Source organism: Brassica napus, chromosome A7 (genome assembly GCF_020379485.1).
Source record: "Brassica napus cultivar Da-Ae chromosome A7, Da-Ae, whole genome shotgun sequence".
NCBI classification, from domain to species: domain Eukaryota; kingdom Viridiplantae; phylum Streptophyta; class Magnoliopsida; order Brassicales; family Brassicaceae; genus Brassica; species Brassica napus.
The window spans coordinates 23401012-23425963 of record NC_063440.1 but is presented as its reverse complement, the minus strand read 5'-3'; the positions used below and the strand labels follow the sequence as shown (position 1 = coordinate 23425963).

Genomic DNA, 24952 nt, shown 5'->3' with positions numbered 1-24952 from the left:
CCGTGACCTCTGTCTCTCACCCGTGACCTGCAAGATGAAGAAGAACATTAATACCATTACAACAACAAACGATAAAAAGTTCAAAGCGCAGCAACATTAAACCATAACAACAACATTTTTCTTAAACTTTAAAACCATTACAAGATCAAACAATAACGAGAACATAACAACAACATTTTACTTGAGACAACATCAACATCAAGAGCATTCAGACACAACAAGATCAACTTAAACTAAAATGAGAACAGCAGATGAAACTTCAAGAACACAGAGCCATGGAACTTAAGACAACATCAACTCATCAACCAGCTTCTTCTTCAGGCCTTCTTTGTACGCGAGAAGGGGATGTTGTTTGTTTATCAGACTTTCCAGTAGCCTCATCTTAGACATGCGGTCCTTCATGGCGATATCCCTTTCTTTTAGTGACACCATGCTGTGAAACTCCATCGTCGCATTCTCCTCAGTCACAGTCTTCTTGCCACTGGCCTTAGCGGCTTTAACACCCGGTGGACGCTTCACTTCAGTTGCTTGGGAGCTTGAACAAGCAGCACCATCCTCACACTTTCTTTTTTTGCAGCTTCCTTCGGTTTTAGCAGACGCTAAATCACACCACTTCTGGTCGTTCCTCAGCTCTTTCCAGGCATGTTCAAGGAGGAATTTCTGCTTGTGATTGGTGTAGAATATCTGATGTGCTTGTTTCAGCACATCATTCTCATTTTGCCCGCTCGTCTTCTCCCTGCTTGCAGCGGCGTAGGCTCCAGCGAACTTGCACACGAGATCATTCATCCTGTGCCAGCGTTGCTTGCAATGCCTAGATTCTCTCTGGTCACGGCCACCATCTTGACGACTTGCCGCAAAGTAAGCCGCTACTCTTGTCCAGAAAGCGTCTGACCTTTGTTCATTGCTCACCACTGGATCTTTACTTGTGTTAAGCCATGAGCTAATGAGCACAATGTCATCCTTAGGCGTCCACTTCTGCCGTTCTTTACGCTGTGTACCAGTCTCTCCACCATCGTCGGTTCCAAGATTGTGTACAGACGGAGATTGTGATGAAGACAGTGAAACACTGTCATCATTGTTGCCAAAGAAGATGCTTTGTTGACTATTTAATAGGTCAAGAAATTTAGCGGGTTGCGAGAATGGATTAGAATCCATTTCTGAATCAACCTCAAGGAAGAGAGAAAGAAATTAACAGAGATGAGAAAGAGGGAAGAGAAGACAGAGGAGAAGGTAAGTTTTTAACGCATTCAACATAGAGGAGAAGACAGTTTTTTATAGAGAGAACAGATGCTAGAATCGCATTGATCACACCCAACCAAACCGAGAAGACGTTTATCTAACCCATTCATCACACAAATCTATTCATATCTATCTAACCATAAACATGTATTTATTACCCAAGACAACCAAAATCTCATTTCTATCTAACCACCTAAACCTCTATTTATTACCTAACCAAACAATAACCCACCATTCAATTCATTTCAAACGAAGCTAACCACCAACATCAAACGCAACATTAATCACAAGCCACCAGAAAGATCATATCTATGCTATGCTTTAAACAATTCCACAGAGTAAAGGTTTTACCTGTATGAGAAATCGCGGGGGTTTTGTCCGACGAACCTGGACCATGCTTCTTCTTCTTCTTCTATCCATTTCATTCTCGTCAGACATCTCAAGACAAAAACACAGAAACAAATCAACACAAATCAAAGGATTCAACATAATTAAAATATTCAAACTTGATTCTACTTCTTCAGATTAACGATGAAGGAACACAATCAAAGACATGCATCATGCTTCTTTACCTTCCGATTCGCCGGCGAAGCAACAGTAATCGTTTTCCATCGTCTCCGAGAGCCACCATGACAGAGAGATCTAGCTGTTTTGTACCCCGACGAGAGCAACAGATAGACAGGACACCGTCTTCCAGCGTCGACAGGACCCACCCACACATACACCGTCTCGCTGAGAAGATCCACCGGAGAGGAGAAAAATCGCCATATCGCCAGAGAAAAAAAAAACACGAAAGAATGAAAGAGAAGAAGGAGAGAGAGGAAACGCCAGCGACACCGATTCTCTCTCCAATTGCGATGCGACGCGTGGCGACCAAGGGACGTTCCTTCTGTCTGTTATTTAAGCTACGTCTTTTGTATTAATCCCATTTAATCTTTTTTTTTTAAACCTAATTTTCCTAAGCTACGGTGTTAAGATACACCAATGTACATGCTCTTAGTAGCACATTGTTTGTTGAGATACTTTATCAAGGGAAAAAATTGAAACTGATATAATAAAGGAATATTCGTTGGAAAAAAAAATAGAAGGAATCACGAGAAAAAACAAATATTTTTTTTTTGTAAAAGAAGAATCTTAAAGAAGCGTGAGATTCACATATTTGCCCCCATGCCGCGTTGGATTGATGATTAGTCTCTTTCTTTTGTTTATATGTCCGACCTTTGATTCTCCTCAAGAGTCATTTCTACTGCCCGCGCGTGTCCACGTGACAAATTCTTCCCCCTTATTTAATTTTAATGCGACCAGATTTTGTTTCGTCATTATTGCTGTGTAGCATCTGGTTTCGTTGTTAACTTCTCAGAATTTTTTTTTTCCATTAGTTTAGAAAAGCAAATGATTTTATAGATGATTCGATTCCTTATAAAAATGACATAGGGTGAAACTATTGGGGTATAAAATTATAGATTAATACAGTTATAATATGACACACACCTACAAAAGAGTATTTTGCATTTTTCAGTTGAGAATCATGATTATGGACCAATGTTTATTGGCTTTCCTTTTATTAGTGGGTCTTTTACTTCTAGTGATAATTATGAAACCATCTGTAGCCAGATAATAACGACATCATATCAACTGCCTCTTGTAGATGAAACAAACAACATGCTTATTCAAGATATATGAGGTTCATTTCTCAACTTGTTTTTCTGTCCAAAAATTCAATCTGCTTTAGCGTAAAAATGTATACTTTTACTTTAGGAACTTTATTTGTCTCAGTTTAATGGACAGCGGGAACCAACACATGTTTGGTCCTTTGAGTGGAGGTTGTGTGGGACACATAATAAATTTATACGAAATTGCTCTATGGTTTTGTTAGGCACATAATCATAAAAATTGTGTCTATAGGAAAAGAAGCAACACTATCTAATATAGCGACTATCCAAATGTCTTTGTTTGGGGATGAAGGCAAAAAAACTTGCACATCCGAGAGCTCTCTTCACAATAGTTTCTTCAACATTCATCACAATCAACAGTGAAACCAATCTGACTTTATAGTTAGCCATGGATTAATTATATCTTTGTTTTCGTGTTTTTATAGATAAGATACTTAATCCAAAGAGGATATCTTCGAAAAGGACATTTACAAGACATGCTATAAATTTAACAAAAAATATCATTACATATAGTGGTAAAAATTCCGCCTATGGAGTACTGTTGTCAATTCCAGCCCATTCAAAATGTGATCACATCCTCTGAATATTCTCATAACATCAATTAGTACCTTATACGATTAAGGCCATGCACTATATTTAGATGATTGTGTATAAAGGTGTGTTTGTGTCATATATCTAGTGCTATGAAAGAAGTTGTATATATAAGACTTTAGATATTATGACCACCATATGCAAACACAATTCAGATGTGCGTTTTGGCTGTTGTTTATGACTGACCTGACTTTAATTTGCATGCATGAGGACTCTCATCATTATCCGGTAGGAAAACTTATCTATCTGCTTTGGTGTTTGAAAGGAAAAATAGTTACTTCATAAACTATTTGCTAAATTTATAATAGAGCTGTCAAATAGTATGTTCATGTTGAATTGGACTTCTCCATATGATCCATTTATTTTTGTCGACTATAATGAACAGTCTTAAGAAATTAACTACTTCTTTTCTAAAAAATAAACGATCAATAAAGATCATGTCTAGATGAACATGTCCACATACATTCCAATTAACATGATCATAAATTTATCACATAATAGCATAATAGAGGTTTTGTGTATAATGGCTCGTGCCAAGTAATAATTTACATGTCAAAATCAGCTTTTGCAGCAAACTGATAAATCATGTACTAAAAGTTTCCAAGAGATATGTTGATGTTTCTTCTGGATTTCTGCACTTTCTAAAGTATTCAGACCCTTTCTATGTTTCTGTTGTGGTTCGGTTTCAGGCTTTCAGCTACTTGCAAGTTTGAGTCTTGTGAATGTTATGGATTGGATTCCGGTAATCTCTTGAGTATTGGCTCTCTGGCATTAAGGATGTTCATAATTGCAGCAACACGCTCGGATCTTGAGAATGAGCTTATTTATTATAAATGATGCATAATGTGGAATGTGGTTGCACTTTAGTAGAAACTTCGACTTTACCGATATTTTGTCTCTAATCTTTTGTTTCACATCTTTCTGTCAACTAGTTTCCTCGCATGTCTTGTTATAACAGCAAGTATCTCTCTCTATCTCTTACTTGATGTGTGCAGGGGAAAAACCAATTATAGAGTGAATGATTCGTGGACTTCTCATGGCCATGTTTACGTCCGCATTGGCTAGAGGAAGGTGGTGTGTTGGTCAGACCAATTATAGAGAAACCATGCATGGTCGTGAATCAGAGTTATATTTGAGGTTGGTTTGCCCACAAATCGGAGTTTAGTTTCAAAATGAAGACAAAAATTAATGCTAATTTCATTTAAAACATTATTTTTGAAGAGTATTGCATGTAATCTGCATGATGATCTATTGTTTTTAAAACTTACTGCGTATACTATATTGTAGTATTGAACAAGGAACTACGCTGAACAGTCTGAAAGGGGCAAGCTTATTGTGATTTTTTTACATTTGCTCCGGCTCAGGAAATCAATGAAAATGGATCCATCTTACAGAGTGATACTACACAACGCCAAATTAAACAAGATGGAGTATGTGGTTCAGGTGTTGATGAAGGTATAATACCAGGTATGCCGGTAGACAACACAGTTAACATTATCCAAGAAGTCCATATCAACAGTTTGGCAGTTGCGATAGTCTGTTCTCAGGCCGATGCAGAAGCAACACTGTAAAACCAACCAGTTCTGCTTCGACTTCTACCAATTCTTCAGAAGTCCTGCAAAAACAAAACGTCCTGCGTTTACCTAATTTCTAATGGAAACAAAAATCATTAATTCCTCATGTGACACTTCAAAATTACGAAGCAAGCAAACTAGTAAAACAAGTTTTTTAAAACAAGTCAACAGATCAGTTAATCGCTTACAACATCAGACAATAACGTTTTTTCACCAATATCATAGTAAACCCCTAAGAACCAACCCATCGATTAGCTCCAACCAAAAAAAAAACGTTAAGACTTTCAAAAGAGATTATGATTTATGCACATGCACAACCGAGCACATATCTGCCGAGCGAAATCAAACAGAGAATAACCGGGAAAACTCACGGTGGAGGCGATATGCTGCTCCCGGCGAGAGCGGCTAAGATATAGCGTCAAACTCTATTTAGTAGTTAGATAATGCCATGTGGACGTTTAGGATTCGATCATCTTGTTGTGTGGTATATACGGATCCCAAAGTACATGTATAGAGTGTGACCGTGTGTTTAGTTTATTGTTCCATTACTAGCTTTACGTCACAAGAATAATTCAAAGTATACTATTTCCTTATTTCTCTAATTGTTTTGGTAAATTAGCTTATTTCCAATGAGCATACAGTTATTTGTAGATATGTTAGTTTATCTTTGCCTTTCATTGGAATTTGGTAGGAAATTAATTTTTTTTTCCGGATGGGTTATCAAGAGATTTATATGTATATTTTAAGTATACCAAATGCTAAAGAGTGTGTTCATGCCCAAAAAATGATGTAAATGTCTCTGACCTTATTGTTTACCCAACCGGGCCAGCAAAAATGTTGATGAAAGCTTCATGAGCTCTAGCCAAACTTGGATCATATTTGGAAGCTCTCACTTCGGAAGCTCTCACTATCGTGGCGTCACTTTTTACCGTCGCACCGGTCGTTGGGAATCTCATATTTGGTACTAACCAAAATAAAATTATTTTAAGTTACAAAAAAAATATTATATATTTTCTCATTAAAACATGTAACGAGAGTTGAAACAACATATTGTTAGGCTAAACAACGCGTAAGAACACATAAATTCTTATAGTTTTTTTTTTTTGCTAAATCAGTAAATAAGACCCTCTTAAACTATGCAGATAAGGCCCACGTTTTCTTTTATCGGTGCTTGACCACAGAGTTATATGAGATTAATGAGAGACCTCATTCTTTATTTACGAGCTTCTTGTGGAGGCTCATAGTTAAACGTAATCATCCTCTAAATCTACTTTCTCAAGTACTGTAGAAAACTAATTCGATGAACATTGTTCCAGTTTCAAGATATGCATTGTATTCTAGGCTGCAGCCTTAATTAGTTTCTTTTTAATAGAGTTAACTTGAAACCCTCGTTTGATTTTTATTGCAAAGTAATCTAATGGTCTTACACCCAGTAAAGGAAGTCCCGTTACATCCTTTCGAATCCAAATTTCCAAGACTGAAAAGTTTTGGTTTGGCTTATAAGCAATGTCTCTAGTCTTTTTTCTTTAAAGCAATGTCTATAGTCTTTATTGCCCACAACAAAGTGATTAACAAACATAGTCTTTTCTTTTCCTACTTCAAATCATCAATAGGAAAGCTGTTGAAGATTTGTTTTGGTCAAATGTAACACTAACGTACTTTATTTATCATCGGAAAAGAGTTAGTCTCACAAGAAAAAGGTCGATAAGAAAGTGAATTCATAAAAAAATGGTACAAAGGATACGGAGAAATGAAGAGGGAAAGAGACAAGATCGGACTCTGACGAGTAAAAACAAGAAAATACCCACAAGACTATACAGAACCCAAACGTCATTGACTCTGCCAATGTACTCTATGGTCCAAACCATTTCAAAACTGGTACGTTTTCTGCATGGTGGATAAAAGAGTATGTATTACAATTTCCGGTTTATACCAAATAAATTAGTACTATGCATGTTTTATCAGAGTTAAAAAGAGTGAATATTGGTACAAGAAAGGTCAGTGGAGCTCCCGAGAGGAACTAGAGTTTGCTGGTTATAGAAGAGGAGACAGTAATAAATGTACAAACTTAATTTGGTATCTACAAAAACCATAAGGCTCATTATTGTTTCTCCATTTATAAGAGGAAGATGTTTCTTACAAGCAATGTATTTCGTTTTAATGCTCTTCTTCATCGGTCTACTGAAGATAAGTTAATAACTCTGCTATATTATTTGGTTTTTATCATTAAAGAAGGATACTATTATAATTCGTTCACTTATTAATGTTTAACTTTAATGTATTCAAAATTAATAAAATGGAAGATTATAGTAATTCGCTTTCCATCAACATCACATCAGCTTCAGAAGCCAAGCCAGACTATTGCCTGCTTATGAGTTATGGCTACTAGTTTTCATTGACATGTGTTTTTATTGAAGTTAATAAATAGATACTCATTGAGTTTAATTACAAAAATCGTTGAAAAACTAACAGCTTAGGCTAGCTATAGGTCTAGCTTAATTCCACCTGCTTTTGAAATTAGCAGAAGAGAGGAGAGAAGGAGAGAAAACGCAACGTTTTCATGAGTACATTTCATACAATCCAATTATGCATTGATTACAGTTTTATTCTATTTAAATTTTCGAATAAGTCATAAGCATGTACTCCCTCCGTTTTTTTATATTTGACGTTTTAGAAGAATTTTTTTGTTCCAAATTATTAGACGTTTTCAATTTTCTATGTAAAATTTATTACTAATTAATGATAGATGACCAATGATATTATAGTTTCTATTTTGTTATTGGTTAAATTGTAGTTAGGTAAACAATTAATGATGTTTTTGTTTAGAAAATTAAATGTTTCTTAATCTATGTGCACAATCCTAAAGAGTCATGTATAAAAAAACGGAGGGAGTATATTTTATTGAATTAGATAGATAAAATAAAAATAAAACAAAAAAAGATAGATAAAACAAAAATAGAGTGTGTAAATATTTCCTTTTTGTGAATGGGGAAAAAATAACTCGAAGTGCACTGTAGAGAGGCTATTTTCAACTTTGGCAGACAGTAACAAGATGGAAATGACCCTCTGCTTCTGAAATATCCAGGCTCTGCATTACATATATACAGACAAAATATACACATTTATTCCATGCTTAAACTATTATATTTTCGAGATTTATCAGTAAAAATGGTTTGGTTGCACAGAAAATAAATCAGTAAAAATGGTTTGTTGGTTAAATTACCCAGATATGCTAAAAAGTAAAAGAAAAAACATTAAACGCAATTATAATTCTCTAAGACAAAACATTTTCTAACTCAAAAGAACAAGGGTTCCAAAAAATTTAGCTATATTTTCTTTAATTACGTTTCTTGCTTTTGGGCTTCCCACTGCCCAGTTCGTTTTAGCAGTGTTGTTATAATGATTTTGTCTTTAGTAAACTAAATATTACTATAAATAATCAAACAAACAAAACCATAAACTAGCATTGTTGGTAAATATGATTATGGGGTTTGCTATGTTCTGAACTCTTTTACTGCAGCAAGAACTATATTAGCAAAATAGTAAAATTAAACAAATAGATAAGACCCATTAAATTTCGAAAATACACATGATTTGTATTTGGTTTAAAATATACTACTCCCTCCGTTTTTTAATATAAGTCATTTTAAAGTTATGCACATAGATTAAGAAAATCATTAATTTCTTATATTTTCGAAACAAAAACATCATTAATTATTTACATAACCACAATTCAACTAATAGAAAAATAAAAGATATATTATCATTGGTCAGTTAACATTAATTATTAATAAATGTTACATAGAAAACCGAAAACGACATATAATTTAGAACAAAAAAATTTCTCTAAAACGACTTACATTGGAAAACGGAGGGAGTATAAGTTATGTAAGATTCTTGATAACACATAATATATTTATAATGTTGAAGTAGAGGTGATGATTGATTAGGATATAACTGTAGAAAATTTTATTTACAATTTAATTAGTAATTTATTTATTTATTTACATCAACGACAACTTTAAATTTTAAATTAAAAAGGTAAAAAATATTTGACACAACAATATAATTTTCCATAACTTAAAATATATTGCTTTAAAATAAAGTTTTTATAAATATTTTCTTATTTTTGATGATGTAGTTTTAAAAATTAATATAAAAATGATTGGTAATTTTAAAAATTTAAATAAAATTTAAATTTAAATTTAGTTTCTACAGTCCAACAATCGTTCAAAGTTAAAAACTTATAACAGTAAATTAACTTTTTGTTTTTTTTAATACAACAGTAAATTAACTTAAAATAAGAATAAAAAGGGGGGTACGTGGTTGTGTGTGTTGGGTATTGGGAAACTAAAATCCCACCTTCTCAGACGCAATTCATTAATCTTTCTCTGATTCTCTCTCTGTCTATATTTACATTATTATTCGTATCTATTTATTATTGATGAATCCTCTCACACAGCCAGCCGTACTGATTCGCCATCTTTTCACCCTTTAATGAAATCTTTCTTCCTCTTCCCATCCCTTTTTAACTTCACAGTCTTTCTTTCTTACTGAAACCCATCTCCACAAGAAACCTCAACAACAACAATGCAAAGCAGCTTCAAGACCGTTCCTTTCAACCCTGACTTCTACTCCCAAGCCTCTTTCTTCTTCAGGTACACACACACATCTCCTTTCCATCTTCTGTAGCTCAAAAGCTTTGACATGTTAAAAAAAAAGAAAATAACAAAAGGACCATTCTTTTTCTATGTTCTTAATGATGAAAACAGAGGAGATAGTTGTCTTGACGAGTTTCATCAACCCATCAACGGGTTTCATCATGACGAAGCTGTTGGTTTGAGTCCAAGTTAGTTTCTTTCTTCTTCACCTTTTGTACAAGTACAAAGTCTTAAGCTTTGTTTGAAAAAAAAAATCAATCTTTCTGCAGATGTCACTGTTGCTGCTTCCAACAACTTACACTACACGACGTTTGATACGGTAAAAGTTGATTCCTTTACAACAAACCCATCTATCTCTGAAGTGTAATAAAAAGAATATATTTTTATTAGCAATTTTTATTTCAATGTGTACTCTGATTTTAATAAGGTCATGGACTATGGGTTGAGGGAGAGACTTGAAGGAGAAGATGAGTGTTTGGACACAGGGGAGTTAATGTACCAGAGAGGAACAAGGTTAGTAGGAGGAGGAGGAGAAGTGAACAGCAGTTTAGACAAGTGGTGTGATTCGGTTTCAGCCATGGCTGATAACAGTCAACATACTGACACTTCCACAGATATTGATACTGATGACAAGTCTCAGGTTTTGTTCCTTTGTCTTCTTCGTTAAAAATTTCATTCACTCTCACCAAAAGATTCTGTTTTCATTTCTGTCTGTGTCTTCACTTGGAGTTTTGTCTTGTCTCTTGTTGGTTTTGTAATAAGCCATTGATGGGTCACCTTGAGATTCGATCTCAAAACATTATTTACTCAGAGATTGTGTCCCTCTCTCTCTCTGTCTCGTCTATTTCAATAAGGGCTTTGTCTGTTTTATTTTTATGGGTCTAATGAAACTCACCATGGATCATTGGTTGTTGAGCTTTACTGCCCATTACATGCACAGTTTCTTCCTTTTTGTAGATATTGGATAGAACTTCAGTGAACTGTAGGTTAAAAAAATGTGATTGCTTGTAAAAATATCATGCTTTTTATTGATATATTTGATTTGTTGTAAAGTTGTTATGATTTTTGTATGGTAAACCACTTTCTTTTTATTTTTAGTTTGATTACTGCATACTGAGTTTGTTATGGTTGTGGAGTTTATTTTTAAAATTAGCTGTTTTTGTTTGTAATTTGCTTGTGTTGATCAGTTAAATGGAGTTAATCAAGGGATGCTTTTGGCTACAAATTGCTCAGATCAATCTAAGGTGAACCCTAGTGAATAAAGGGGTAGATCTTTGTTTTTGTTTAAAGTTTAATCAATTTTGACATTCAAATTATTGGCAGACCCTTAGAAGACTTGCTCAGAACCGGGAGGCTGCTAGGAAAAGCCGGTTGAGGAAAAAAGTATTGTACCTTATTCATTAAACTTAACTTTTTCATGTTCCTTTATCTTTGAATATGCTTACATTGTCTCTTAATTAGGCATATGTTCAGCAACTTGAGAACAGTCGGATCAGGCTAGCTCAGCTAGAGGAAGAGCTCAAAAGAGCTCGTCAACAGCAGGTCTGAAAACGACTGTCAAGTTTCAACCTTTTTGTGATTTGTATTAATGGGTTTCTTTTTTATGTAGGGATGTTCGGTTGAAAGAGGAGCTTCAAGGGAAAACACTCATGCGCCTGCCGGAAATGGTAAGACTTTCCTTTTATAGAACTTTGGTAATATGAAGTGATCTTACTAAGAATGAATGTTGTAGGTGTCTTTTCTTTTGAATTGGAATATGCACGTTGGATGGAGGAGCATCAAAGGCTGATCAACGACTTAAGAGCGGGTGTGCATTCGCAGCTAGGTGACAACGAGCTACGTGTACTAGTGGACGCTGTGATGAGTCACTACGATGAGATCTTCAGGTTGAAGGGAATTGGTACTAAAGTAGACGTCTTTCACATGCTCTCAGGCATGTGGCAGACCCCTGCTGAGAGATTCTTCATGTGGTTAGGTGGTTTCAGATCATCTGAGCTACTCAAGGTAAAGAAACAAACAAAGGGTTCACTCAAATCATTGGTTTTGGTCTTTGTCACTTAATCTGTTTTTGTGTTTTTGTTTGTAGATATTGGGGAACCATGTGGATCCATTGACTGATCAGCAGTTGATAGGTATATGCAATCTCCAGCAGTCGTCTCAGCAAGCAGAGGATGCATTGTCACAAGGCATGGAAGCTTTGCAACAATCGCTTCTAGAGACGCTTTCATCTGCTTCAATGGGTCCAAACTCTTCAGCAAATGTTGCTGACTATATGGGTCATATGGCTATGGCAATGGGGAAGCTTGGTACTCTTGAAAACTTCCTTCGTCAGGTAAAGAGAACAAAACCTCTTTTAGAAGCAACAATTAGTAGTAAAATACAACTTAAAAAAAAAAAAACTGAAAGGTTATATATAAAATATTTGCAGGCGGATCTTTTGAGGCAACAAACATTGCAACAGCTTCACAGGATTCTCACGACAAGACAAGCTGCTCGTGCCTTTTTGGTCATCCATGACTATATTTGTCGGCTTAGAGCACTTAGCTCTTTATGGTTAGCCCGACCAAGGGACTAAGCCTTGTCGTGGCCCAAAAGAAAGCATAGCTCTCTCCTTTGTAGCCTTTTAGATCATATGTTTTAAACTTATTTAGCACGCTGTGTAAACGTTACCATTTCAGAATCGTTTATATTTGACTTGTTCCCTACGCTAAACTGAGGAAAAACAAGAAGCTAATTAACATGATCTAACATAACAGTTACAAAACGTAAGAGACAAGGCAACACTTAGCGGTTCATGCCTGGTACAACAATGGGAGGAGTTATTTTCTCTCGTCTCCATTTCTCTATATTCGAAACCCAACCTGAAAGAAAAATAAAAAAACAAGAAAATATATTTTGTGAGCTTTTAGTTTGTAGAAAGCTAAGATCCTTTGGTTCTAAAGCCATTTCATACCGAGGGAAGGATCAGCGCCTTGGTTCTTGAGTTCTCTAGACTCTTGGCAGATAGCACACGGTGTGCAACATATATGGACCCAATAGTCACTGCATGGTTTCTCAGGCAATGCGAAATGTTCCCTAAGCCTTGACCTGCTTGGAAACGCGTAAAGCCAGCAGCAACCCACAAACCCTAACGCTAGATGAATCAAACCTGCGTTTATGCAAGCTACATTCCCCAAAAAATTAAAATTAAAAAATTAGAATTTTTGTCTACAAAACATGTTAATTACAATGTTAAAATGTAGGTAACGTGTTTCTTACGTATGGTTCCTCTGTTTACGATCTCGGTGTTCTGAGCGAAGGAGACGCATGGCACTATAGCTGTCTGAAAACCTTTAAAAGAATCCATTTTGAGACAATAAAGAAAGGTTTAATCAAACAAGAGAATATATATATATATGATTATAGAAAGACAATATGATTTAAGAAGGGAACGTACAAATGCAACCATCTTCGTGACAATCACAAAGACCGGTGGTCCATAGACCCTGAGGAAGTTCTCCTGCGTATGGTTGATCCCTGAACAACTCTCCTTCCGCCATAAACACCGGCACATCCCCGTACATTTCACAGTTTCCGATTTCAGTAATTAATGATACAACAAGAATTTACCATTCTTTTTTTTTCAATTCAAATATATTACAACAATATATTCTAAATCAATTGTAATAACAAATAATAATTTATAATCGCTTTTTTTTTTCTAACGTTGTTTTCCAGATGAATGGGTTCTATACATTTCCTAAGGAAACTGATTTTTCGATGAGAAAATCAGGAAACTAACGGGGAAATTTATTTAAATATATATACTTGTTTGCAATAAACATTAGTTTTTTTCACAAAAAGCTTCAACAAGAGAGAGAGAGAAAGAAGATAAACGTCAATTTTTGTTGGTGTAAAACTTATAGACGATAATATCAAAGGGATAATAACGTTTTATTTGTCATGACAAAGTAACGAATTTAATCTAAATGTAGTAATAATACTGTATAGTGTAATATATGAAACTAATTTTTGTATGATAGAAAAGCGTTGTTGGAAAAATTACATCTAACACTAGACTATAGTTAATCACACATGATGTCTTTTCATATTTTCCAGTTAATTACGTCTTATGAACCATATCTAAATCAAACAAATTCAGTAATGATCGAAAAATACAAGCTCTCGAAATCGGAATGACTCGCGAGTACGAAACTAACAAGGTTTTGTGGATTTTACAATGTACCAAATTTTACCAAGAACTTTTACAATGTACTCACTCGATCACAATTGATAACTGGTGAAGTCCAAGAAACTGAGCTTACACCCTTTGACCATTTGACTTGAGTGTAGACTAATTTTCAACGTGATTATATCAAAACAATATCTCTTGACGAAAAATTTAAAAAACAAGAAAAAGTTATGAAATATATGTAATTTATATTAAAATTAAGAATTAGTGTAATCATCAATATTGAATATCCCAAACCCTAACTATAAAAGGTACGTAAAGTAAGCATTACCCCCTAAAAATAAACCTCAAATATTTGGTCATAAGCTCCAATACCTAAAATCTATTAAATGGCCTTTTGTGATAGTCATGGATGTTCATGAGATGTTGGAGACTTTAGCGAGGATTTTCGAAATTTTTTTAAAAATAAATTTGGAGGTTTTTTTTCTATGTAAATTTTTTTAAAAAATTTGAGAATTATATGCCGATGTTTTAATTTATTGTGCTCAGGACCCCACCTCTGGTGATAATTTACAAGATTTAGCATTTTTCTTCAAATTATCCCATAAAGTAAATTGAGATTAAATAATTGGTTACCGCAAATATGTTTGTTAAATAATGTTTGACTCTTGGACTGATTTTCGTCTACATAAATTGCACGCACCTATTTTCAAATTTTGCATTATTTCGAGAGAAAAAAAAATTGAAAACAAAATTAAATGGTCAAAGTTTGTGTCCTAGAAATTGAGAGTAGAAAATTTAAGGATTATATGCCGATGTTTCAATTTATTGTGCTCAGGACCCCACCTCTGGTGTTAATTTACAAGATTTAGCATTTTTCTTCAAATTATCTCATAAAGTAAATTGAGATTAAATAATTGGTTACCGCAAATATGTTTGTTAAATAATGTTTGACTCTTGGACTGATTTTCGTCTACATAAATTGCACGCACCTATTTTCAAATTTTGCATTATTTCGAGAGAAAAAAAAAGTTGAAAACAAAATTAAATGGTCAAAGTTTGTGTCCTAGAAATTGATAGTGCCGGTTTTCCAAAAGTCATAGATGATAATAGGGTTCATAGAAATTATTTTATTTGTTTTTTGTACGATAAAAATAAAATAGCACAGAAAAGGAGAAAGAAGAAAAAATGAGGTTGCCTTCAACGCCAACCGTGAACTAGGCTTTTTGTCTACAAATTGTCCACCGATACAATTATCTCGAAGACATTATTTGAGACTTTTAGTTAGGGTCCTTTTAGTTATTAGCAGTCCTCTTTTTTTCTGAACACAAGTTATTAGCAGTCATCTTCTTTCTTTAATTATCAAATGAGTTTTTTTTTATTGTAACTGAATTTTCAAATAAGTTATTAATTAGTTACAAACTTAACTTTGGTCTCAAATTTTAGCATGAACTCAAATTATGGGTCATCTTCCCTCAACTCACCGTAAGATAATTTTTTGGCCTAGTTCATGCACGCAACAACACGAACACATAAAAACTAAAAAATACTGTTTACATAATTGTGCTCTGAATATTTTTCCAAACCTCTAGACATTTAAATTTTAGTTTTTTTCTGTAATTTTAAAATCAAATATATGCTTTATCCTGCAGAACGCAGGTTATTATCAAGTTATCTTAATTCCTATAAATTTTTAGTATCTAAGATTCAAATATAGAAGTGCTACCATAAACAATTTACGCATACACAACTAATTTAAAGGTTCAGAGTGGTGGATGAAAGCATCGATGTCGCACAACATTTGAAGAGTCAACGTGTTAGCAAGCTGAGACTCACCAAGAACCTGAAACGCATGTCCAACGCCTTTGTACACCACACACCTGATCATTTTCTTATCACTATCGCACATCTCCATCGCCCTATCCATCAGCACATCCATCTCCGCCACACAAACCAGCGTCCGCGTCGTGATCTTCACCGGTTTACAATACGGATGCTCTCTGTTTGCTTCACGTGGCAATGTCAGTTTCCACCACGTGTCTGAAGACGCAAGTGTCAGCACTGAGCTCTCCGTGTTGTTCTCCACGCGCCTCTCGGTCTCGGTACGCGCCTCCCCGCCGAAGAAAGGCTGGATCAAGATCGTTCCTTCTATCTTCAGTGGCTTTATAAGAGCGTCAGCGGCTGCTAATCTCCCGGCGACATGGTTGGCGATGTTGCCTCCGGCGCTGTCTCCCGCCAAGAATATACTTCCAAAGTCACATTGCTTGGACCACAAGTTATCGTTTCTTGTTTTCTTGAGCCAAAGAATGGCATTGACTCCATCTTCGTATGCTGCCGGAAGAGGATTCTCAGGGGCTAAACGGTAGTTTACATGCATGACCAGACACCGTGACTTAGCAGACAATCGGCCCAAGAACTGGTGGTAACACGACCAAGAAGCCGAGCCGGCGCAGAAACCTCCACCGTGGAAGTAGACAATCAAAGGGAGCTTAGAGACCGACGTAGAGTTGGTCACCGTTGGGACATAGAGACGTCCCCATACGTTTGTCAACTTGTCTATGTGAACATCAGAGCAAGCCACACCAAGCTCGAGGGGTAGTGAGGGATCCACACACGGCACGAACTGAGATCGTTCGACGTGGCCGTCTTTGTAGACTCTAATAAGGCCTTCCACTTCTTCTACGACCGGTCCATGAATGCTGGTGTTATTAGTGTTATTGGTCGTCACATGGGTAATTAATGTGGTTGCTTCCATTTTTCTTTCAAGTGTGGTTTGTGCAGCTTCGTGACACCAAAAGAGCTCTTACTAGATAGTTGTATATAAAAGCTTTAAATAGAGAGTTTTGGGACTGATGATGTATTTGAGAGGTTCTTATATAGGAGGAGGATATAAAATGTAAGTTTGAAACTAATTCCATTTTATTTTTTCCATCAAAATACAATCAATAACTGAACAGAACTAAACTTTGTGGACTCCTGCTACAATATTATGTTTAGTATAAACTGTAACTTTTCTTTGGAGAAAACAGTCAAATAAATAATGAATTTATACATTTTGCCAAAAAAATATGGATTCCTTATTAATCTAGAAAATATATGAACTTGTGTTGACCGACCTAAATTAGGTGTAACTTTAGTCGACAATAATTTTTACCATAAAATTACTAAAATTACACATTTTTTCTAAAAAAATCATGAACTTTTCATTGATCCAAAAATCTAAACTTGTTTTGGTTGAGACAAATTATATATAAACATAGGGTTTTTTCATTCATATTTACTTTTTAATCTTCAGAATGTTGACGTCAATGCTTATATAATGGAAACGTTTGAATGGACTATACTCAAAAGACTTGTTCTTATCCAGTGAGTTGCGAGGCAAATATTCAACGTTATTATTTCTTTGTAAACTAGTCGATGGACTATTCAACAAGTCGTGTTAGAGTTTGTTTTTATTTCTTAGCAATGATGAAAATGTGGCACGTAAGCATCAAATATTGTGGTGGTGGGTGTAGTCTAGCATAGCATTTTCCACGGCATAAGGTCAGAAGAAATGTGGGATTGGTTGAATAGTTTTGTCAAAATACACTTAGCAAAAAGATATGCTCCCACTTTTGTTCTTCATTGTTCATGCACCAATCCTTTCATTTAAAGTTTTTAACTAGCTTTGGCATATCCGTGAGGAAACATCTCAACATGTGAGAGCATCTTTATCCATAGAAACACTAATGAGTTTCTAAATGATTATTTAATTATATAAGTGTAGTTAGTGGAGTTAAGAAATGTAGTTAAGAAACTCTATGGTTTTGTATCTCCAATGGTAGTTTCTTAACTAACGGTTCTTAAAAAAAAATTATTAATTTATTTTTAAGATAAAATTTATTTATTAAATAAAACATATTAAAAGATAACATTTTCGACATAGGATTTTAAATAAAAACATTAAAACAAAGATTACTAAAATAAACGACAATAATTTGAAACACTAGTCGGAGCTCAGTTGTTGTCTTCATCACCTCCAAATTTACGCCATATATGTTCAACCAAATCAGCTTTCAGGCGTTGATGCATTTGTTTATCACGAATTCGAGTTCGAACACCCATCATATTGGCGATATTTGAAGGCATATCTGTAGAATACGTGAGATCGACATGTGAACTTCCGGCGTCTTCTCCATGTTGGAACTCTGAAACATTGAGATGGGTGTATCCATCTCTTTCGTCTTCTACAATCATATTATGGAGTAAGCAAGCACACTGTCCTAACCACAACCTAACTGTAAGCACCATTCATTATCACAATTAACTCACGCCATCAGTAAAGAAAAAAGCTAGCAAAAGGAGTGAGTTACTCGTACCATTCAATGCTTCTGCCTTAACATCCAGATAGTGGTTGAAACAAAATTAATGTTGTGTTGATCAACTAAACTAAACCAAAAGTATTGATCCAAGAGGACTCAAACGAATAGAAAATAGAGTTCTCGGAGATTCCTAAACTAAACCAAAAATATTGATCCACAAGGAGCTAAATGATATTAAATCGATTATGTTCATTGGTCCTAACAAAAAGCTATCAACTTTGCATACAATGGAACATAGAAACAATAAGAAGAACCTGACCTTTATTGAAGAAGACTTGATTCTTCTTGTGATCGTTAAATCTCAACTTGCCCTTTCTTCATGCATGACTCTGATCTTCCATCAATCGACAAACTCTGCCTCAAACAAACCATCGACGAAGAGAAGAGTAAGAACAAACCATCAACTCTCATCTTCCATCAATTGACCAAGAGAAGACGAAGAGAAAACGAAGAACAAACCATCAATTCCGATCTTCAATCGATCGACAAAGACAAGACGAAGAACAAACCATCGTTGTCTTCTGAGATGTTGAAGAATCGTAGAGAGATGCCGGAGAGAACAAGAGAAAGAAGAAAGAATCGAGAAAGAAAAAAGGGAAAAAGAAAAAACACGTTTTGTCTTGCCCACCATCTTACACGTGTCTCCTTTTATTAAGAAACCGATTCGCAAACCAGAGATTAAAGGGACGGTATCACCCATTTTAATTTAGTTTACATTTAATTAATTAGTGTTATTTCTTTAGAAACTCCTTCCCGAAACCGCAATAAAGATGCTTTGAGAGATATCACTAATAGTTTGGTCACTGTTTGAACCATTAGCATCATTAATAATATTAGCGGTCTACCACTTTATGCTGAAATTAGTTGCCATTTTACCAGAGATATGATGTCTTATTTTTCTTGAAGCAGCCATAGAGTTTGATATAAAAACAACAAAACAGTGAATGCAATGCATGCTTGAGAACAGTGCCAACTCCAATTATATGTGATAATGTTCAAAAATATAGTCATCTATATATATTAAATTTAATTTTGAAATTATAACCCATAAATTTAAAAGTATAATTGTACATTTCGTGGCACATGTAAAGAAGGCCTTGATACACACTTGCAATTTAGACTTTTCTCTGGTCCACAGACACACACACGACAGTATATCACAGGAAAAAAAATTAAACTACAATTTGTTACATACCAGAATGGTTGAGAATGAAACTTCGTTTTACAATTCTACATGGTAGCAATCCAAGTACTTGTAAAATAACATTTGCCAAAAACTTTTCCTTTCATATAATAGACACAGTTTAAACCGGAGAAGTAATTAATGACGAATGACAATTACGAATTATTACAAATTACGTCACAGGATCCAAACAACTAATAGTTAAAACAGATAAGAACCAATCTAATTCAACCTAGACATGGGCGGTTGAAGAGCTGGAGGAACCGCAGATGAAGAAGCAGACATAGCCATTCGTGCCTGTCGTTCCATGTTCCCATGCCACCCAATGGACAAGTCGAAGGCGCGTTTGTGTTCAAGTTGCCTATACTCTTGACAAAGAGCGCACGGCTCGCAGCAAAAATGGACGCAACAATCACAGCATGGCCTCTCCTTGAGATTGTACTGGCCTCTAAGTTTGGTTCGGTAAAAGCAAGAGTAGAGACTACTCCCTGCGTAACCAGTAAGCATGAATATGATCATGTACATCGCTCCGCTCACACCACATGATGATCCTCCTCTGTCTACAATCTCGGCGATGCGTCCAAAGGCAACACATGGACACCAACAAGTCAGGCAACATGAGTTTATGTCCCTCCAACATTCGCATAGATCAGTCGACCAACCCTTGGGTTTACCATGGGTTAGGCCTTGTGTGAAGTTGGACGAAGGGTTCATTGTTTGTGTGACTTGTTGAAGAAACTTGATGAATGGTTTCGTCTTTCTTTATCGATATATATATATATATATATATATATTGAATTGTGTAACGTTGTGACACCTTTTCATGCACGTAGGGACGCTTTGTTACGATACCTTTCTAGAAATTTATATATTAGCCAATTGAGTTGCTTATCCCCGTGGAAAAAAAGTACATTTTCTATATGTGCAAATATTGGTTATGGCTGCAATTTCTCTATATTCTAAGAAAAAAGATAAAAACATCGAACTCGCAGGCCCACAGCTTAAGTGGGTTTAGGTTAGGCCCAATAGTGCGGTGGCACGCATATATAAATATATATTAAGAAAAAAAGAGGAAAACAAACCCGAGGACAAGGTTTAGAGAGGATGAGTCTAGACGCTGCGGCGAAGACAGGGAAAATAGCGGTGTGGTGGGACATGAAGGAGTGTCCGGTTCCAGAGGGTATTGATGCTCATCGTGTACGACCGAGTATAGAAGGAGGGTTCAAGGAACTAGGCTACTCTGGTCCTGTCTCAATCACAGCCTATGGAGACCAAAAACAAACCCCTGAATACCTCCTACGAGCTCTCTCTTCCACTGGAGTCGCTGTGGTACATGTCAGATCTGGTTAGTCTAATTAGTTTTTAATAGATATATATATATATATATATATATATATAAAGTTTATTGTTAGATCTTTGTGTATCTATAGTGAATTTGTGTCCTTTTTAATGAAACAGAGAGCACGTGCGCAGCCATGAGTCTAATTAGTTTTTAATATATTAATACAGTATATATCTATAGTGAATTTGTGTCCTTTTTAATGAAACAGAGAGCACGTGCGCAGTCATGAGTCTAATTGGTTTTTAATATATTAATATAGTGAATATTTGTGTCCGTTGTAATGAAACAGAGAGCACGTGCGCAGTCATGTATGAGCATATGAAGAATTGGCGAGAGGAAAATCCTCCTCCGGCTACAATGATGATCATAACCAATCAGATGCTAGATGTCTTCGATTGGGATCTGGCCCGGCTACAACAACAACGCACGGGTTACCACATTTGTCTGGCTTATACAATTAGGCAACGTGCAGAATTGATGGTGGACACTCGCAAGGAGTGGCTCTGGGAAAAATTACTACTTGGGACGACGACGTCCACAAGCGCGGGTGAATTATCTACCGTGTTTCATTGCGAATATTGCTCTTTGGATTGCCAAAGCCTGAATTGTTTCAAGGAGCATCTCTCCACTAAAAAGCATCAACTCCAAGTAACCATCCTCTCTCTGCTTAATTATTAAAAAAAAAAAAAGAGTTCAAAAATTAATTGTCTAACTACTACAGGAGGTTGTACGCCCTAAGCCTACAGAACTCGTATCAGCAACGAAGAGGTGGGGGAAAAACTACGCTGCGACGCCTGAATATGCTACAGCTAAAATCCATGTGTGGTGGGACATGTTTTGCTGTCCTATTCCCGACGGTTATGATGCTCGTCGGGTCCGTCCTAGTTTGGAAGGAGCTTTCAAGGAACTAGGCTACTCTGGTCCTGTCTCCATCACTGCCTTTGGCGACCATACACAAACCCCTAAACGCCACCTTCAAGCCCTCTCTTCCACTGGAATCGATGTTGCACATGCCACTCTTGGTTAGTCCATTTGGAATTTTAAAAAAAAAAAAAAAATTAGCAACTATCCCTTGCATGCTTTTTACCTTTTCTTTTGTTGAAACAACAGGAGTCATATCTCCTCGCATCTTTGAAGATTTGGTGGAATGGCGAGGTCGTAATACTACTCCGGCTACAATGATGATCATATCGGATGGGGTTGAAGAACTTCTTGCCCAGCTACAACAACGAATCAAATTCAACCTGTTTTGGGCTTATTCTTGTAGGCCTTGGACAATGTCTGTCGTGCTCACTTCTGCTGAGTGGCTCTGGGATAGCTTACTTGCAGGTGTTTTGTTTTTACCTCTCTTCTATCCACTTACATATATATATATATATATATAACCACCAAACTAATCTCTTAAAGCTATTAGTTTCAGCGACAAAACGACATGTTCTTCGGAACTGTAGTGCAAGTGTTGTTGAATCTACCGGAATGTTTTATTGCAAACTGTGCTACACTAAGCGCACACTCCTGGATAAATTCATTAAGCATCTTTCGAGTAAAAAACATCTCTCTGAAGTAAGCACCTTCCCTCTCTCTCTATCTCCCTCTCTTTTTGTAATCAATATTTTTCTAACCATTTTAGGAAAAAGCAGGAGGGGTGTATTACTGATCGTCGTCGACGTGCCAAGAAGAACCGACTGTTCTGGCTCAAGGCAAGTTTTTTTTCTTAATGATACGTTTATAATGATTTTACCACAGACACCAAAATTGTATGCATGCCATTTCTCAGTAACTCTCATGTTTTTCATATTGTAGGAGTATCATTTTCCAAAGAGCAAGCGGTTGAAGAATGCTCCTTAGTAGAGGAGTTAGAGCATGTTTATAGGTAAAACCCACTTAAGGGTTCTTAGTGATTTTTTAACTCTTAAAAATGAGATAAGAAATTTTGTTAACAGACACTTAATTATAATGGTTTAATGGAAGTTTAAACAATGACACCAAGCGTTAATAAAGGCAATGCTGTGTTGTGAAGAAACAATGACACCAAGCGTTAATAAAACCAACTAAGTATGATACAGGCAATGCTGTTTCCAGAGAGTAATTGACATTAATTAGACAAACAAACAAACAAAAGTAGATGTTCAAACTGCTATAAGATAGTATGAAAATTATACTTACCACCAAACCATCGAAGCTCTCTTCCTAGGTTTATTACTGCCGCATCAATTCAAACAAGAAATCAGAAGCAGTGATTCGAGTATTAATTTTTGTTCTGGTTCTGCTATGTACAAAAACTATATAGAAATATAGAAGCTGAATGAAGATTACAAAGTGTACATGTACATTTGGAGCCAGTGACTAGCAATATCTAAGGCAAGCAGTGAGAGGAAAACCAAGCTTGTTGGGACAAGCAATATCTAAAACATGCTCTAACCGGCAGACACACCTTTCGGATCTTAAAGCGGGTCAACGGGTTATTGGGTCACACATAATGTTTAATTAGGTCCAATTTAAGATTTTCTGGGCCAGAGTTCACAGAACAAATGGGCCAAGTCAATAAAGCCCATTTAATTTCATACCAACGGTCAACTTCTCTGTAGCACCACCCAAAATGGAACCATATCTTCTTTCTTATCCATTCTCATAAAATCTCCATTGCTCTCTCAAGAAACAAAGAAAAAAAAAATGATGTCATCAATGGCACTCCACTCATCTCTCTCGTCTGCTTCCCTCTGCTCTTCTTTCATCTCTCAACATCCAAAACTCTCCACCAAAGCTTCACCCTCGTTCCTTAACCAGTCCACCAAACCCATTTCTCTAAACCGGAGAACCGTGGCTCTTGCAGCTCCAGAGACACTCACTTCTGAACCAGTCACTGGCATTGACACTTCCGACACTCCACAACCAAAAAAGGTAACATAGCAACAACACACTCTTCTACTTGTGTTATGTTTTAAGACAAAACTCAAAAATCATAGCTGTTGTTGTTGTGTGGATAGGTGGTGAATCAACAAGATGAGAAGGCAAGAGTGGTTCTTAAGTTTGTGTGGATGGAGAAGAACATAGGATTAGGATTGGACCAGCATGTCCCTGGACATGGGACAATCCCACTGAGTCCTTACTTCTTCTGGCCAAGAAAAGATGCTTGGGAAGAGCTCAAGACTACTCTCGAAGCTAAGCCATGGATCTCTCAGAAGAAGATGATTATTCTCCTTAATCAAGCTACTGACATCATCAATCTCTGGCAACAAAGTGGCGGCAATTTAACTTCCCAATAAATCGTTTTTTTTTCTGCAATTCAAGAATTCAGAACTTTTTTTGTTTTCCTTTGTCTATGATAATTTGCTATTGAGAGTTATTTGTTACCATCATATCTAAAACATTATCCCATCTTATTGACATCATATTACAAAGAGGATGATGATAAAAATAAGAACTAAGCAACATTGAGTTGTTGTTGTTGTTTCCTGGAAGAAGGAAATATCCTACGCTTGAAGGTGGACATTTTGCAGAGAAGGGGATTCCCCATATGATTTGGTGACTCCCCGGTCACCTGAATATGTGACATGTCAAGAATGTCAGCGATCTTCTCTTGGCAGTCGCTACATCTGATGTCTGCTGATAAAACAATCTCCTGAATCTGATTACAGACGAAATCATTATCCAAAACAAAAACAAAAAGAATGATTCTAAAACAGAAGTGTTTGAAGAGTAACTATACTAGAAGCAAAGCAAAAAACAGAAAAAAAAAAAAAAAAAAAAAACAATACGAACAAGGGGCATGGATAGAAATGCGAAAGTAGCTTTCACTTGTTATGGAGAGCTTGCTTCTTGATGATGCTCCAAGCTTTTGGTCTACGAAATCAGACAGAGAAGCCATTACAATGTCTCTCGTTGTATAAGGAAGACAAATAAAACAGGAATCAAGCATACCCCCCTTTGGTATATCCAATCATTAATAGCAAAAAGCGGATTAAGATCAAACACTCCTTTTCATCAAAGTTAACGGTTTATAACAATTGCTCTTTACAGTCGATGCACTCAATGAGATATATTAAAACTGAATAAATGATAGGTTTCCCAATCTCCTCAACATCACTTGTTACCAGCTAAACTTGCAACCTAAGAAGATACATTTCATTTGCTGGTCCCGTCTTAATGCTCCCACA

General features: G+C 35.9%; 7 protein-coding genes and 1 pseudogene across 8 annotated transcripts; 3 read left to right on the top strand and 5 right to left on the bottom strand.

Moving 5' to 3' along the window:
* Positions 1-282: 282 nt before the first annotated feature.
* On the bottom strand, positions 283-1155 carry LOC106377755 (glutathione S-transferase T3-like). Its single transcript, XM_013818003.2, has one exon. The coding sequence runs from the start codon at positions 1153-1155 to the stop codon at positions 283-285; it is 873 nt and encodes a 290-aa protein (XP_013673457.2).
* An 8263-nt stretch (positions 1156-9418) lies between these two features.
* On the top strand, positions 9419-12435 carry LOC106354030 (transcription factor PERIANTHIA). The gene is made up of 11 exons (XM_048736039.1): positions 9419-9735; positions 9850-9926; positions 10008-10057; positions 10166-10378; positions 10926-10982; positions 11062-11121; positions 11200-11280; positions 11348-11405; positions 11471-11742; positions 11825-12070; positions 12167-12435. The coding sequence occupies exons 1-11, from the start codon at positions 9668-9670 to the stop codon at positions 12311-12313; spliced, it is 1329 nt and encodes a 442-aa protein (XP_048591996.1). The 5' UTR covers positions 9419-9667; the 3' UTR covers positions 12314-12435.
* LOC106354029 (protein PLANT CADMIUM RESISTANCE 12) lies at positions 12392-15198 on the bottom strand. Its single transcript, XM_013793872.3, has 4 exons — positions 13175-15198; positions 12997-13068; positions 12692-12901; positions 12392-12599 (listed from the first exon to the last, which is right to left on the bottom strand). Exons 1-4 carry the CDS (start codon positions 13299-13301, stop codon positions 12523-12525), a joined length of 486 nt encoding a protein of 161 aa, XP_013649326.1. The 5' UTR covers positions 13302-15198; the 3' UTR covers positions 12392-12522.
* Positions 15199-15442: 244 nt separating this feature from the next.
* LOC106354028 (probable carboxylesterase 6) lies at positions 15443-16960 on the bottom strand. Its single transcript, XM_013793871.3, has one exon. The coding sequence runs from the start codon at positions 16662-16664 to the stop codon at positions 15660-15662; it is 1005 nt and encodes a 334-aa protein (XP_013649325.2). The 5' UTR covers positions 16665-16960; the 3' UTR covers positions 15443-15659.
* A 2584-nt stretch (positions 16961-19544) lies between these two features.
* LOC106354026 (protein PLANT CADMIUM RESISTANCE 11) lies at positions 19545-20219 on the bottom strand. The gene has a single exon (XM_013793870.3). It carries the CDS (start codon positions 20165-20167, stop codon positions 19676-19678), a length of 492 nt encoding a protein of 163 aa, XP_013649324.1. The 5' UTR covers positions 20168-20219; the 3' UTR covers positions 19545-19675.
* A 155-nt stretch (positions 20220-20374) lies between these two features.
* LOC106354024 lies at positions 20375-22775 on the top strand. Of its 2 annotated transcripts, none has more exons than XM_022689118.2 (7): positions 20375-20798; positions 21085-21443; positions 21517-21817; positions 21906-22124; positions 22210-22358; positions 22426-22495; positions 22599-22775. In XM_022689118.2, exons 1-6 carry the CDS (start codon positions 20558-20560, stop codon positions 22450-22452), a joined length of 1296 nt encoding a protein of 431 aa, XP_022544839.2. In that variant the 5' UTR covers positions 20375-20557; the 3' UTR covers positions 22453-22495; positions 22599-22775. The 2 variants fall into 2 exon arrangements, with proteins under 2 accessions (XP_022544839.2, XP_013649322.2); XM_013793868.3 differs by having other exon boundaries at positions 20376-20798; positions 22436-22495.
* Positions 22776-23375: 600 nt separating this feature from the next.
* Positions 23376-24178, top strand: LOC106406591 (30S ribosomal protein 3-1, chloroplastic-like). The gene is made up of 2 exons (XM_013847280.3): positions 23376-23696; positions 23783-24178. Exons 1-2 carry the CDS (start codon positions 23469-23471, stop codon positions 24059-24061), a joined length of 507 nt encoding a protein of 168 aa, XP_013702734.2. The 5' UTR covers positions 23376-23468; the 3' UTR covers positions 24062-24178.
* LOC125576299 lies at positions 24024-24917 on the bottom strand (annotated as a pseudogene).
* Between the last annotated feature and the right edge of the window lie 35 nt (positions 24918-24952).

Coding starts and splice junctions, on each gene's coding strand:
- LOC106377755 (XM_013818003.2), bottom strand. CDS start 1,155: ATGGATTCTAATCCATTCTCGCAACCCGCTAAATTTCTTGACCTATTA.
- LOC106354030 (XM_048736039.1), top strand. CDS start 9,668: ATGCAAAGCAGCTTCAAGACCGTTCCTTTCAACCCTGACTTCTACTCC. Junction 10,379..10,925: donor ATACTGATGACAAGTCTCAG/GTTTTGTTCCTT, acceptor TGTGTTGATCAG/TTAAATGGAGTTAATCAAGG. Junction 10,983..11,061: donor ATTGCTCAGATCAATCTAAG/GTGAACCCTAGT, acceptor AATTATTGGCAG/ACCCTTAGAAGACTTGCTCA.
- LOC106354029 (XM_013793872.3), bottom strand. CDS start 13,301: ATGTACGGGGATGTGCCGGTGTTTATGGCGGAAGGAGAGTTGTTCAGG. Junction 13,069..13,174: donor TCACGAAGATGGTTGCATTT/GTACGTTCCCTT, acceptor ATTCTTTTAAAG/GTTTTCAGACAGCTATAGTG. Junction 12,902..12,996: donor CGTAAACAGAGGAACCATAC/GTAAGAAACACG, acceptor TGGGGAATGTAG/CTTGCATAAACGCAGGTTTG.
- LOC106354028 (XM_013793871.3), bottom strand. CDS start 16,664: ATGGAAGCAACCACATTAATTACCCATGTGACGACCAATAACACTAAT.
- LOC106354026 (XM_013793870.3), bottom strand. CDS start 20,167: ATGAACCCTTCGTCCAACTTCACACAAGGCCTAACCCATGGTAAACCC.
- LOC106354024 (XM_013793868.3), top strand. CDS start 20,558: ATGAGTCTAGACGCTGCGGCGAAGACAGGGAAAATAGCGGTGTGGTGG. Junction 21,444..21,516: donor CTAAAAAGCATCAACTCCAA/GTAACCATCCTC, acceptor TAACTACTACAG/GAGGTTGTACGCCCTAAGCC. Junction 21,818..21,905: donor TGTTGCACATGCCACTCTTG/GTTAGTCCATTT, acceptor TTGAAACAACAG/GAGTCATATCTCCTCGCATC.
- LOC106406591 (XM_013847280.3), top strand. CDS start 23,469: ATGATGTCATCAATGGCACTCCACTCATCTCTCTCGTCTGCTTCCCTC. Junction 23,697..23,782: donor ACACTCCACAACCAAAAAAG/GTAACATAGCAA, acceptor TTGTGTGGATAG/GTGGTGAATCAACAAGATGA.